This window comes from Elephas maximus, chromosome 15 (assembly GCF_024166365.1).
Source record: "Elephas maximus indicus isolate mEleMax1 chromosome 15, mEleMax1 primary haplotype, whole genome shotgun sequence".
Classification (NCBI taxonomy): Eukaryota; Metazoa; Chordata; class Mammalia; order Proboscidea; family Elephantidae; genus Elephas; species Elephas maximus.
In genome coordinates this window covers 68749017-68763442 of record NC_064833.1, presented here as the reverse complement: position 1 = coordinate 68763442, position 14426 = coordinate 68749017, and the positions used below count along the sequence as shown (strand labels likewise).

At 42.4% G+C, this 14426-nt stretch overlaps 1 protein-coding gene across 1 annotated transcript in view; it reads left to right on the top strand.

Annotated features, from left to right (window-relative positions):
* The window catches only part of RDH10 (retinol dehydrogenase 10), a 29467-nt gene extending 28058 nt beyond the window's left edge, over positions 1 to 1409 (top strand). The window contains exon 6 of the mRNA XM_049853688.1: positions 80 to 1409. Within this exon, the coding sequence (XP_049709645.1) occupies positions 80 to 203 (124 nt within the window). The 3' untranslated portion in view covers positions 204 to 1409. The remainder of the gene's footprint in view (positions 1 to 79) is intronic.
* The last annotated feature ends 13017 nt before the right edge of the window (positions 1410 to 14426 follow it).

Here is a 14426-nt window from a genome sequence, read left to right as displayed (position 1 = left end):
CCAGGTCTCTCCAACCTGCGCCTCTATCTTCATAGGTGAAACTTCCCTTTCGCTAACGATCGTGACTCTCCTCTTTCAGCATCCTCCCTTTTGAAGCAGTTGTGTGCATGTATCGGTTCCTAGGAGCGGACAAGTGTATGTACCCCTTTATTGCTCAGAGAAAGCAAGCCACAAACAATAATGAAGCAAAAAATGGAATCTAAGGATCTTTTTGTACAGAATATCGTTTGTATCAGAAGACGATCAAAACGTTTCAATCCAGTGCACATCAGCATTACTGACATCCTCTGGAGTCTATACCTGTGTTGACTTTTTTTTTTAATCAACTTTTTAAAAAAAATAAAGTGTGAATTAACTAATAGAGTACTTGGAAAATGTGATCAACAAAAATGAAGTTAGGTTCTTGCCAACGGGGTCCTTTTAGAGAGAGCCCTAAAACCAATCCAACCTTTAGACATGCACTGTGTGCTATCTTCAGACTATCATTTTTTTTTTAATGAACAGAAAGTCTAGAGATAATAACTACAGTGTGTTTCATGTATGTTGTTTTTCTTAATTCCCTTAGAGTTTATTAATTCTTATAATTAAACTCTAGCCAGTTGACATCCTTGCAACTTCAAGGACTAACAGTGCTATATCTTCTCATGTTTCCTAAGTTTCAGTTTTGCAAAAACCTGTGTGGCTTTTATGTGTATGTTCAGCTCTGTCAAAAAGGTATTTCTAAATCTCCCTCAATTCAAGGTAAATGACATTTGAGTTTTATGGTGAGAAGAATCAGGTCTTTTTCTTAAAGTCATAATAGCTATAGCATTTGCAAATTTTCAGTTTCATCTCTGAAATATTTCATTAAGTCTCTCTGGAGACCTAGTTAATCCAAAAAGACCATACGTTTTCTACCTGTGAATTTTGCTGCATACAGAAAGTGCCCTTTCCTCAGGAAGTTGCTGTGTTTCATTTGTTTGGATGGACTCTCATCTGGCATACATAGCAGCTCCACAAAGAAACAGTTTCTAAAAATGGGACCTTCTACTTAGAAAAGTCCCCATTTTTGTGCCAACAATGATTAGTGAAGGGGAAAAACCGTATCCTATGGCATATGTATGGGAGGGGGTTAAGATTCATTTGAAAGTTTGTTCACATTGTAGAACAGCAAATCAGATTTTTACAGTATTTTTTTGTAAAGCAAACTATTTTGTGCCTTGAATTTGGTATATGTGTATCAGTGAAACATTGTAAAAGTGAACTTCTACCTCTGTATCTAAATGTATACCATCCACTTGTAAATTACTATAAACTATTATGTGATTGCCTTTTTTTTTTTTTTTTTAGAATGTCTTGTTTAAATAGTGACCAATGTTTAAGGCTATTAAAATAAGCCAACTTTTACTAATTAATCGGGAAGTTTTATAAAGGACTGATTAAATTTAAAGAATTAACTTACAACTGACTGTGTGATTATTATCAGCAGTGTTGTAAGGAAAATCATCGTGGGTTTTGTTTTTGCCCTTTCTCTGCTCTCCTGCCTTAAAGAAGAATGTTTGAATGGGATAGCATTTGGGAATAGACACTAACAACCTAGGGTGCCGTACACTCAAATTTCCAGTGTTCCCATCTACGTAGATTAGACACTATCACGGGCTTATTTATACTGAAAGTGGAAAAACAGAAAGAATCCTGTTACCCATGTGGCTGCAGCACAGATCAAATCTCTGCACTGTGTCCACGTCAGCAAGGTTCTGGCTTGCTGCTAAAACCAGATGCCATCTACCCCAGTCAGTTCCAACTCATGGTGACCCTGTCCAGGTCAAAATAGACCTCCCCTAGGGTTTTCAGACTGATTTTTCAGAAACAGATCACCAGGCCTTTCTTCTGAGATGCCTCTGGATAGACCCAAACATCTAACTTTTCAGCTAGCAGCCGAGTGCATTAACTATTCGCACCACCCAGGGACAGTCTTGCTGCTAGTGCCCCCCAGGGGGTGCTGGTCTTAAGGAATAGCTCCATCATATGTTTGAATTTCTCTTCATAAGTAATAACCAAACCTGAGGCCATAATAGCAGCTGAGGCATTTAGTCACCTCTTAATGTTCAATTATGGATTTAAACAAGCACCTTGAAGTAGTCTCATAACCATATGGCACCTTGAAGTAGTCTCATAACCATATGGAGTGGGAACAGATGTTTCCAGAGGCTGTCCAGGTCTGCTTTCCAGTTAACCTGGAGCAAACTCAAGCCATCCCAGATAGATCTGTTCTACCTTGATGTCCCATTTATCAACCTTAAGACTAAGAAAAGTCATCTTTACATTTAATTGTATTCACATGCGTTGCTATTTAAATCTATTTCTGTTTGTGTTTGTTATTGCCCTTATGAGGTTTTTTGGTAAGAGTCTTTAATTTCCATGTCCAGTTTAATCACTTCTGTGGTTCTGCCCTGAATGTTGTCTAAATTCTCTTTCTCATCTTTGGCCAAGGAGTTTGGAAGAGGAAACAGTTAAGGCAAACTTAGGGCTGCAGGACCCTTCATGTTGTATTTCTTCATCCCAGTATCATATTCGTAGTAGAATGCTACATTACTGATTGCTACTTTTTTCCCCCTAACGTGAACTCTTCTAGTCCAGCGTGCATACTTCTGTTAATTACTTACATAATTGCCAAGGTCACTTTTCTTGCTTATTGTTCATCTACACTACCCTTGCCCCCACCTTGACGCTAATGCTGTCTTTGAATATGTTCTCTTTTCTGTCACCCTAGCCCATTCATGCCAGTGTTCAGGGCCACTGGGCTCAAGGCTGACCCCCTGCGGAGTACCACCTCTGTCCCCCAGTTAGTACTAACCCCGTCTCTCTCTAACCTTTCATCCAGTTTAATGATAATCATATTGTGTGGGACGCAGGAATCAAAAGTTTCAAAGCCAGGCAAAGGTAAATTCCAACTATTGTTTCCTCCCTTGATCTGCCAGGTCTGCTGCTCCATCACAGAAGATTAGATTAACTTGACAGGATTGAACAGAAAGCCAACCTAGTTTTTTTTGTTGTGTTTGTGTGTGTGTGTGTGTGTGTGTGTGTGTTTTAACAGTATCCTATTTCCTTAGCTTTCAGATTTTTCCCAAGTTTTAAAAAAAAATCAAGTCGTATCTTTTTCAGAGTTTTCCAACTGGCAGAAATAAGTCTAAATTGACGTTGACCTGAATCTTGAAAATTTGCTTTGCCGCCAGCAGGATATAAAATCAGTGGGGGCTGGGAGCAGGAGGGTAGCTCTTCCCATGCCAAATTTATTGCCTGTGTCTTATTAAAACGAGAAGTAGGGAAAGCAAGGCTGTAATGGACCAGAGCAGCTGGACGCAGTGCAGGAAGCATATAGTTCAGCATTTATCCACGTTCAGTTCAGCAGGTACACTGGGCTTCTGCTGGGCTCTATACCAGGTACTTGAGTAACCTGCAGGTAATTCACAAGTACAGATATGTGTACCTTTATGTGCACACACCAAAAAAGAAGCCTGGGAGTGTGATGAGGTCTCAGCAAGGTGGGGAGGGGTGAAGGGGGAGATGGCAGTTTAGAGAAGGCTGGTGATGCAGCAGGGGGAGAAGGGAATGGGAGCTTGGTCGTTCCAGGAGATGGATTATCAGGAAGGGGGTAGAGGCCGATTGTGGCTGAAACGCAGACCACGCAAAGAGAATGGCACGCATTCCTGAAGATGGCCTTTATTCCAGGATGAGGAATGGGTGCTTCATTTGATAGAGAAGTGGGAAGCCCTAGAAAGATTTTTAGCAGGATAATGGCGTGAGCAGAGTTGTGAATCAATAGAATCAATTAGCCTGCTGTCAAGGATTTCCAGGAAGTGGGAGACCAGTTAGGAGGGAAGCTATTGAAGTAGTCCAGCCCAGTGGTGATAAAGACCAGCAGAAGAGCAGCGGCCAGGAGAATGGGAAGGAAGAGGTGGGTATGAGAGTTTTTGTGGGGGAAACTATAAGGCTCCACAACTGATTGCACCAGGGATTGGACCTTTAAAGGTTTTCCGGCTTGAAAGACTGAAGAATGGAGAATCCAAGATGAGCCAGATAGTCTTTAGTGAGAGCAGAACACTGAAATCTGATTTTAGAAATGCTGCCTTTAAGATGCCAGGTAGCCGTGACTGGCAGGCAGGTAGACCGGTAGGTCTGGTGCTCAGCAAAGAGGTTGGTGCTGTTATCCCAGTGCCATTGGCATAGAAGCTGAGGATGAGGTGAAGCCCAGGGATAAAACCTTGGGGAATGTGAGGGGGCAGCAACAGGAGGAGAATTCGTAAAAGGTAACATTGGGACAAAGTTAGGAGGAGAACTTCCTCATCCCAGGGAGAAACCAGACTAGAAACAATTATCTCCTCTGCTTGGAGTTAATCCCCAGGCTGAGTCAGACGTAAGAAGCCTCAGTCTGGCCCAAGAAAGAGTCTGTGTGGCCAGGCTAGGGGCAGAGGCCCAAAAGGTGAAGGCCAGTGTTAACAGATAGCACATGGAGTCTTCTACTGTGCTCTCGGGTTTCTAGTAACTGAATCCATTGTTAAAACGACTGAAGGAAAATTTCTTCCTAAGTGAAACCTGGAAACCGTTGTTCTTTGGCAATTTTGTTTGCTTGGCCTCAAAAGCATGACTTGCTTAAATGCACAGGCGATGTTTCATGAGAACTCTGGGGAAAAACAAAATGCATTTCAAGTATCACCAAATGGATACATGTTATTTCAAATCAACCTTTTTTATGTGCCAAAAAGATGTGACAGGACCAGCTTCTATCTGTCTACATGACCAGACGGGCTCCTATCTGGTTCCCTAGAGTCACTAAGTGCTCCACTGCCAAGAACGTACTGCTCTGGGGCAAGTCCTGAGGTCAAGATTCCTGCCCACTGCACTCCCCAGCTCTCCTAGTAAATGTCAAGGCAGAGGAGCAAGTGACCAAATCCCAGGTACTGTTTATTATGCCTCTTGCTAGGGCTTACATTTCTGACATTACCCTCCCTAGCTATTTCGAAGCACTGACACATTTTCGCAACCACCCCTCTGTTACAGATTGAATTGTGTCCCTAAAAATGTACTGTGAATCCTAACCCCTATAACTGGCTTTAATCGCATTTGGGGAAGTTTTCTTTGTTATGTTAATGAGTCAGTATTAGTGTAGGGCGTGTCTTAAATCAATCTCTTGTGAGATATAAAAGAGATAAAACAAGCAAGTGATAAGCAGAGATAGGGGAAGGAGATGCCAAGCCACAAAGATCGCCCAAGAGCAGAGGCTCAAAAGAGACAAGGTCCTTCCTCCAGAGCTGACAGAGAGAGAAAGCCTTGCCCTAGAACCAACACCGTGAATTCGGGCTTACAGCCTCCTAAACTGAGGAAATTTTCTGTTAAAGCCTCCCACAAGTGGTATTTCAGTTACAGCAGCACTGGGTAACTAAGACACCCTCTCTACGGGAAAGCCCTGGAAATGTGTGGCAGGTAATCCAGAATCCTACTCCCCAAGTAATTATTTCTCAGTTAACTTGCTCCCTTTCTTTAGAAAATGTACACAGTGTCTTCCAGGAGCTCCTGACAAGCTTTTCAGCAGTGACTGTTGAAACCTTTCTTACCACTAGCCAAAAGAAAGAGAAGGGATTAGCAAGAAAAACAAAGCATCTTCATCCCTGATTCTAAGGTTGAGGCATTCATGTCAAGGTGATTTAAACCATGCTGCGGGGAGAGATGTGTATGCATAACAGCCATGAAGAATGCCCCTTGCCTTGCCCACGCATCCTGGGTGGTCCACCTGGACGCCACTCGCAGGCCGCCCCTCCTAGGTATGGGGGCGAGGCCCCCTCCCCCAATTGCAGCCTCTGCTTGCACTGCCGGCTGAAGGCTCTACCTAGGGCTTGCCTGGGTCCAGGAAGCTAAGGGGGCAAGTGGGTGGTCCTAGCCCTGACGCAGACACCTAGCACCCTGCAGTTGTGGAGTTCGGGGTGAAGAGCTCAGATTCTGCAGCCAGACAGCCTGAACTCAAACCCACCTTTGCCCCTTGCTTCCCTAAGCCTCAATCTCCTCATGTGTAACCCAGGAATGCGAGCAGTACCTATTTCAGGCGTACTATATTGTGAGGTGGGTTTATATTGTGAGGAAACCCTTGTGGTGTAGTGGTTAAGTGCTACAGCTGCTAACCAGGAAATTGCCTGGTTCAAATCCACCAGGCGCTCCTTGGAAACTCTGTTCTACCCTGCCTTATAGGGTCGTTATGAGTTGGAATCGATGGCAGGGGGTTTGGTCTTTTTTTTTTTGGTTTTGTATTGTGAGGAGTATATGAGAGGATACACCTAAAACACTCAATACTGTGCCTATGCCTCACTAAGTGTTCTAGAGATAGCGTTAGGCTGAATCATATGAAATTGCTGTCACTCAACTGTGTTTGGCCTGCAGAAAAGGCAATTTCATGTGGTTCCCTCCGACAGTAATGGTGGTAGTGGTGACCCTGGTGCCAGCACAGATATCAGAGTCCCTGTTTATGGTACTCACTGTGTTGCCATCAGTTATTTGTACATCTGAGGGCAAGGGCCCTGTTTCTTCATCTCAGTAGTCCTAGAAACTCACAGAGCCTGGCACGTAGCAGACGCTCAATGAATGTTGGCCTGAGTGACACTATGTGCTCTTCAAATTTCACCTGGTGGTCATCTCATCAGTGAAATAAAAACCAGTTGCCATCAAGTTGACTCCAACACATGGCAACTCCTCTGTGTCAGAGTAGAACTGTGCTCCATAGGGTTTTCAATGGCTGATTTTTCAGAAGTAGATTGCCAGACCTTTCTACCAAGGCACTTCTGGGTAGACTGGAACCTTCAACCTTTGAGTTAACTGTTTGCACCACCCAGGGACTCCATCTGTGAAATGGATATGTTAACTTCTGCCTTACCGAAGAAAGGGACTTTCTCAAGTCTTCTGTGCACTGAAGTATTGTTTTCTTCCCCCTGCTATGTTTGCATCTAAACTAGCTATGAGGACAAAGGAATTTTCTGTTTACATGCCCTTCAACCCTTTGCTTTGATCCATCTCATCTATCTGCAAAAGGTGACTAAAGACCAGAAAAGTTTGCAAGGTGCCCCCACAGATGCTGCTGCTGCCAAAGTGCGAACAGGGAGAGTCCTCCCAACCCTTCAGAATATCAGGAAGTCTTGGGAAGCTAGGAGAGTTAAACAAAAATTAACAATGTTCTGAGAAGGATAAGCACTGGAGCAGACCTAAGTGGAGAAGCCTTAATCCAGCCCCTATAAACACCATTTTCTTCTGGCTTGAAGTGACAATGGAAAGCTTATACTTTCAGAAGAAAATAAATAGACGGCTCAATTTTCCAGAAGCTGCTACATTTTATTTTCTATTCCTTTTTTCTGACTTTGGCAATGGCGTGGCATTGTCAGACTTTCTGGGATTTACTGCAGGATGCTGAAGGGTCTTTGGAACATCTCTGGAAGTGGACCAAAGATGCTTTTCTCATGACGGACTCCTGAACCCAATCTGCTGCCCTCAGCATTCCTAAGCAAAGGCCCTGGAGGACTGAGAGCCGGGAAATGCAGAACCTGGCCTGGAAGTGAAGAAATGAATACTGCTGTCACGGAAGGAACTAGATGGAGCAAAAGCTGCAGCCTCCAGGGAGACTCCCTAACCACAGTTCCTCCAGCTGCTCGGACTTCCTGCTCCACCAGTGCCTGGAGTCATTCCCTGAAGACAAGCCCACAGCCAGCTGAAAGCTGAGGAGCCATTTCTCCTTACCTGCTACAGATGCAGTAGGGAACTGGAGTATATTCTGAAGGAGAGGGATTGGCCAGATTTCCCTCTGTGGGACTGAGCTTTTGGGAACGAGTTTCATTCACACCTCTAGGTTTTAGCTCCGGGAGCCACAAAACAAGAAATTTGTGCAATTTGGGTACTTCTGGCTTTTTCTTAATGAAGAAATATCAGTTTGAAATGATTTATCTTAGAAAGGAAGAAGTAGTGTTTTATGTATGGGAAAAAAGACATCACGTAACTTCATTTGTTTTTGCTAGTTGCCGCAGTCCATTCTGACTCACAGCGACCACATGTGTTGCAGAGTAGAACTGTGTTCCATAGGATTTTAAAGGTAGTTATGAATCCAGATTGCCAGGCCTTTCTTCTGAGGCACTTCTATGTGAATTTGACCCATAAACCTTTGGCTTGTAGTCAAGCGCTTTACTGTTTGTACCACCCAGGGACTCCAAGTAACTTTAAAGATGAATTCAATGTCAGCTAAAGGGCAAAGGATAAGGTTATGGTAGACTAGAGAAAAATGCATGAAATTGTTAAGATTCACCAGGTCTGTCTGCTTTGCCCTCCCTGGCTGAGGTAGATTGGGTATTTTTAAATCAGCCTTAGGGTTTCTAGTATATTCTCGTTGTTGTTTTAGGTGCTGTAGAGTTGGCTCCGACTCATGGCAACCCCATGTATAACAAAATGAAATGTTGCCCAGTCGCAATGTCACTATATTCACAAGTTCTTAGAGAAAGACCATTTGGAGCAGAGCACAGACCAGACATTTCTAATGGTGTGATCAATAGGCATTTATTAGCCACAGAATAGACAGAACAGGGATGAGTAGAACAGCACACATCAGCAGCAGCCTAGGTTCCCCAAAGTTAGGCTCCCGTCCGCAGGGTTAGATTGCATCAAAGCATGCCCCAGTTCACATCTTGGGAGAACGCCTAAATTCCTCTCTCCTGGGATTAAATACTAATCGGACAGCAATGTCTGCATGCCGCATAGCATGTACAGAGAGCAGGGAAGGGAAAGGATAATGAAAAAAAAAAAACAAACTTGTTGCTGTCGAGTTGATTTTAACTCAAAACAACCCTATAGGACAGAGTAGAACTGTCCCGTAAGGTTTCCAGGGCAGTAATCTTTAGCGAAGCTTACTGCCACATCTTTCTCCTGTAGAGTGGCTAGTGGGTTTGAACCACCGACCTTTTGGTTAGCAGGCAAGTGCTTAACCACTGTGCCACCAAGTCCTCTTGGGGTAATGAAAGGGGGCAATAACAGGTAAAAGGGGGTATTAAAAGTAGAAGGCTGCCTGTAGGCAGTGGACATCGTTTATTGCCCCTGTTCAGTCTATTCTAAATTTACTGGTGACAGAGAACTGCTCTTATTTACCCCACTAAGATAGAGCTCTGGCTGTGAGTCTTCCCAGCTGCCTACAAGGGCCCATGCAATCTGGTCTGCTACCTTCTAATGTCATCTGTGATTCTCGCTTTTGCTCATTCTGCTCTCGATACACTGGTTTTCTTGTTCCTCTGTCATGCAGGTTGTGATGGTTAATGTTATGTCAACTGGGCTAGGCTATGATTCTCAGTGGTTTGGCAGACATTATGTAATCTTGTGATCTGATGTGAGCAGCCAATCAATTGGAAGGGGACCTTCCTTGGGGGTGTGGCCTGCATCCAAAGTATACGGATGTTCTGGCAAAGTTCATGCTCTCTCAGTCCTGCATTCGTTCGGACATCCCCTGACCTCCAGTTCATGGAACATGAGAAGCCTTCAGCCTGCTGCCTGGTTTAGGATTCTCCAGTACTGGCAATCCTGTGAGCCAGCAGCCTGATGCCTGACCCGCAGATTTTAGGTTGATTAGCCCCTGCAGCCACCTGAGTCAGGAGAATTCTACAGCCTGCTGTCTGACTCACAGTTTGGGACTTGCCAGCATCCACAATTGTGTGACCCATTTCCTCAAAATGAAACTCTCTCTCTATACATAGGCAATGGGTTTATATATATACATTTTTAAAACATGATAGAGTTCTGGGTTTTTTCAGAGGGCAAACATCTCCCCCTAAAGCACATACTTGACATTCTGTCCATTAGTAGCTATTAGGTCCCTTAGCAGTTCGGAGACGGTGAGGGGGCAATTATAAACATAGTGCACCTATGTGTCCGGCCCCAGTCATATGCCACCTCCACGATCGTTGGTATATTTGAGTTTATTATTGTGGTTATTGTGTCAGTCCATCTCCTTGAGGGTTCTCCTTGTTTTCGCTGACTCTCTACCCAACATGACGTCCTCCTCTGATTGGACTTTCCCGATGACATGTCCAAAGTAAGCGAATCTAAGTCTTGTCATCGTTGTTTCTGAGGAACATTCTAGTTGTATTTCTTCTAAGACTGATTTGCTCATTCTTCTGCTCGTTCAATTTAGTCCATGGTATATTCAATATTCTTCACCAATGCCACAATCCAAATGCTTCGAATCTTCTTCTGTCTTCCTTTTTTATTATCCACTTTTTGCATGCATATGAGGCAATCGAAAGTCGCTTGGTTCAATTTAATTGTTTCTTGATGAGTGAGTGTTTTTGACCTTAAGAAGTTTCAAATTAAATATTAATACTTTCTCTTAGGTTTAGTAACAGTCTGCATATATTTGGCATTTTGAATACTTGTGATGTTTAAGAGGATTCGGCATTAAAGATTCAACTGTATTAACCTCATGATTACAATTTAAAATGTGTAACTGAGTCATTGTTTAGGTTTGTTTCTGTCCTAGTTTTGTAAACAATGTTGTAATGTTTATGGGACCTTGAAATGCACTATATTTATAAGATCAATTTACTATACTTATTAGAATAGTTTAAGTACTTGGGAGTGTTCTGCTTGTTAGGTGTTTGAAGTGTTTATAAAGAAAATCAAATATTAAATGCATAAATCCAGTTTAAAATATACAAGGGGATTTAATTAACTTTGGTGTAAAAAACTCCTTTAAAAGTGACTGTTAAAATTTACAAGATTTATAAATATAATAACTAGAGTTGTCATTTAAAGTTGAAAGCTTAAGAAAATTTTGGGTTTCTTTTTTCAATTTAGTACTTAATAAAATTGAACAAAAGAATTTTTAAGTAACCACAAATAGTTTTTTCTATGCATAAAATTTCCTCCTCAAGGACATTAAAAAAATAAAATCTCAAACTCACAACAGCACGTTCCAGAAGTGGCAGAGGGGCCACGTGGATGAGAAGGAAGGACATCCAGGAGGCACCAAACTTGCTGACATCCGAGATCAAGTGTCCTCTCCCTAATCCCTGCCACTGTACAAGCACAGAAACCAACAAAAACCAAATCCGTTGCCATCAAGTCGATTCTGACTCATAGCAACCCTATAATACAAAGTAGAATGATCCCATAGAGTTTCCAAGGAGTGGCTGGTGGATTCACACTGCCAACCTTTTTGGTTAGCAGCCAAGCTCTTAACCACTGCACCACCAGGGCTCCATAAACACTCAAACGCACTGGATTTTTTTTTTTTCATTTATTATAAAAATTTTCGAACATACAAAAAGTTAAAACAAAAAAAACACATAGTACAACGAACATATATGTCAAGACAAACAAACCCACTGCCGTCTAGTTGCTTCTGACTCATGGCGACCCCGTGTATGTCAGAGTAGAACTGCACTCCAATAGTTGCAATCTTACGGAAGTAGAATGCCAGGCCTTTCTTCTGCAGCACCGTGGGGTGAATTCAAACTGCCAACCTTTGGTTATTAGCCAAGCACAAACCATTTGAGCCATTCAGGGACCTGGACCCCCATAAACCCATCATCTAGACACACTTGTTAACTTTCTGTCTTATCAGCTTTATTTACCTCTATCTAGGTAGATCAATCTATCTACCTACTTATCTATCTATGTACCTATCTATCTATCTACAGAACCATTTCCAAGTAATATGCAGACATCATGACACTTTATCTCAAAATACTTCAGTATAAATCTGCTGAAAATAAGAATATCTTCTTTTAGAACCATACCATATAACAATGTTAACAATGATTTTCTAATGTCATCTAAGTCCAAGTCCATATTCAAATATCCCCAAATGTGTATTCAAATGATGTCCCCCCCCCAAAAAACTGCAATCCAACCAAGAATCATGCACTGCATATCTCTTTATACTATTTTAATCTAGAACAGTCCTTTACCTTTACAATTATTTCCATGAAACTAACCAGTTTACAGTGAGTAGGCCAGTTGTCTTGAAGAATATCCCACATTTGGAATTTGTCATTTATTTATGGGATTGTTTTAATGTGGTTCTTCATCTCTGCTTTTCTTGTAAAGTAGAAGTTAGGCCAAAGACGTGTTAAATATTTCTGGCAAGAATACTTCATAGATGATGCAGTATACTGAATATTGCACCACTGCAGGAGACAAGTAATATCAGGTTATCCCACTGTAAGTGATACTAAGTCTTGTCACTTGGCTAAAGTAGCAGTGCACTTGGTTCAGTGCCTAGAACACAGCAAATACAAAATAAATATTATCTATTAAAAAAAAAATTTTTATTTTTTTTTTATTATTAATCCCATTTTACAGTTAAGGAAACGGAGATGCCTATACTTTCAATTAAATTTCTGGCTTATAAGTGATAGAACTGGTACTCCAGCTCAGGCCCTCTGATTCTGAATCCAGTTTTCTTTTATATTTACCATCTAAAATCCAAGCCTCTTCGAGCTAGAGGTACCTTACAGTCATTTCTTCACCCATTTAGTCCTTTAGGAAATATTTAATGAAAGCCTGTCCCAGGCACTGGGGATACTGCAGTGGCAAAACAAGTTTTCATGGAGCTCAAATTGTGGTGGGAAGAGACAGGCAATAAAAACAAAAAATAAGTAAAATTATAGAAGATGTTATGTGACTTGGAGCCCCAGTGGCAAGTGGTTAAGCAATCTGCTACTAACCAAAAAGTCAGCAGTTCAAATCCACCAGCCACTCCTTGGAAATGTTTTGGGGCAGTCCTACTCCCTCCTATAAGGTCCTATGAGTAGGAATCAATTCGACAGCAACAGGTTTGGTTGTTTTTTTTTTTTTTTTTTTGGTTACATGACTTGGAAGAAAATAAAGCAGAATTGGGGGGATACAGTAAACTTCACTGTGAAAGTGGCTTTTGAGGAAAGACTTGCAGAGGCAAAAGAGTGAGCCACAGAGAAATCTGAGGGGAGAGTGATCCAAGCAGAGGAAACAGCCAGTGAAAAGGCCCTGAAGGAGGAACATGCAAGCATATCCGAGGAGCAGTGAGGGGTAGCCCCCTCCAGCCGTCAACCCTCAGTTTATCCAACAGAGGTGCCCCATCACAATGAGTAAATAGATAGATATGTAGACATATAAATATATGCCTTTGCTTCTTTATAGGTCTCCACTCACATACCCACACGTGCATTTGAGTGTCTGTTTTACCAACCTGTCTAAAGGGTCCCCCCCAGGACCCATCATAGAGTCTGTGATTCTTGATTCTTTGATTTTGGTTAAAGAGGAAAGGAAGGAAGAGAACACTGTGTCACAGAAGGAAAGGAGGTGGGCACAGATTTGGGATTTATGCATTTCTGTCAGAGCGGTGGGGCCAATGGTGTTTCTAGGAGGTGAGCCACTATCTCCTTCCCTACCTCTCTCAGAGGCTTTGAACATCCTTGTGCCTAGTGCCTACCTTGGCTCTAGGCCTCCCTGAAGCCCCTACTCTGGGCAATGGAGTCAATTTGCATACTACAAATGCCTAGTCTAAATCAATAAGTAGTTGGAGATGAGGCCCAGTAGAGGCACTTGAATTTGGAGCTGTGGGAAGCTTGGGTTTCCAATTCGTTGCAAATCCCCCCACCCCTAATTTACCAAACTGGTGTCTAGTAGACCCTGCTGCATCATCCTTGGAAGACGCTCTTGAGCTCCTCAGAGAGTGAAGTAGGGTGCCCCAGGTGTGTCTTGGGCTTGTCCTGGAAGTATCCAGGAGTCTTCCTATCTTGGGTCTGGTTCTTCTAGGCTAGATTTCCATATGTATATATTCAATTGAGAGCATGAGCTACACTCTATTGGGTCAATCATTGGAAGATTTGCTCAAAGATCTTGGGAAGCCAAACACAGCCTGTGTTTAAAGTCTGTGTGATACTGGAACACATCTGTTTAATCCCACTTTGCACAAATACCAATGCATTGCCAAGATTTGGACCAGGGCAGCTGGTTCAAGTGCCCTTGCTGTCACACCTACCTGCAGTTCCTGCAGTTTAGTGAGAGACCCCTTTATGGTAAACCTGCTATTATGGATTGAATTGTGTCCCCCCAAAATATGTGTTAGAATCCTAACCTCTATACCTGTAGATACAATGTAATGTAATATAATCACTTTCCTTAATGCAATCTAATGTTATACTGAGGCCATACCAGTGCAGGGTGTGTCCTAAACCTAATCACTTCTGAATTATAAAAAGAGCAGATTAGAAACAGAAGCAAGCACATACTGGGAAAACATACACCATGTGAGTATCACCAAGAAACCAAGGAATATTAGGGTTACAGACGCTGAAAGAGACAATGATCTTCGCCTTGAGCCGACACCCTGAATTCTGACTACCAGCCTCCTGAACTGTGAGGAAATAAATTTTTGTTCTTTAAAACTACCC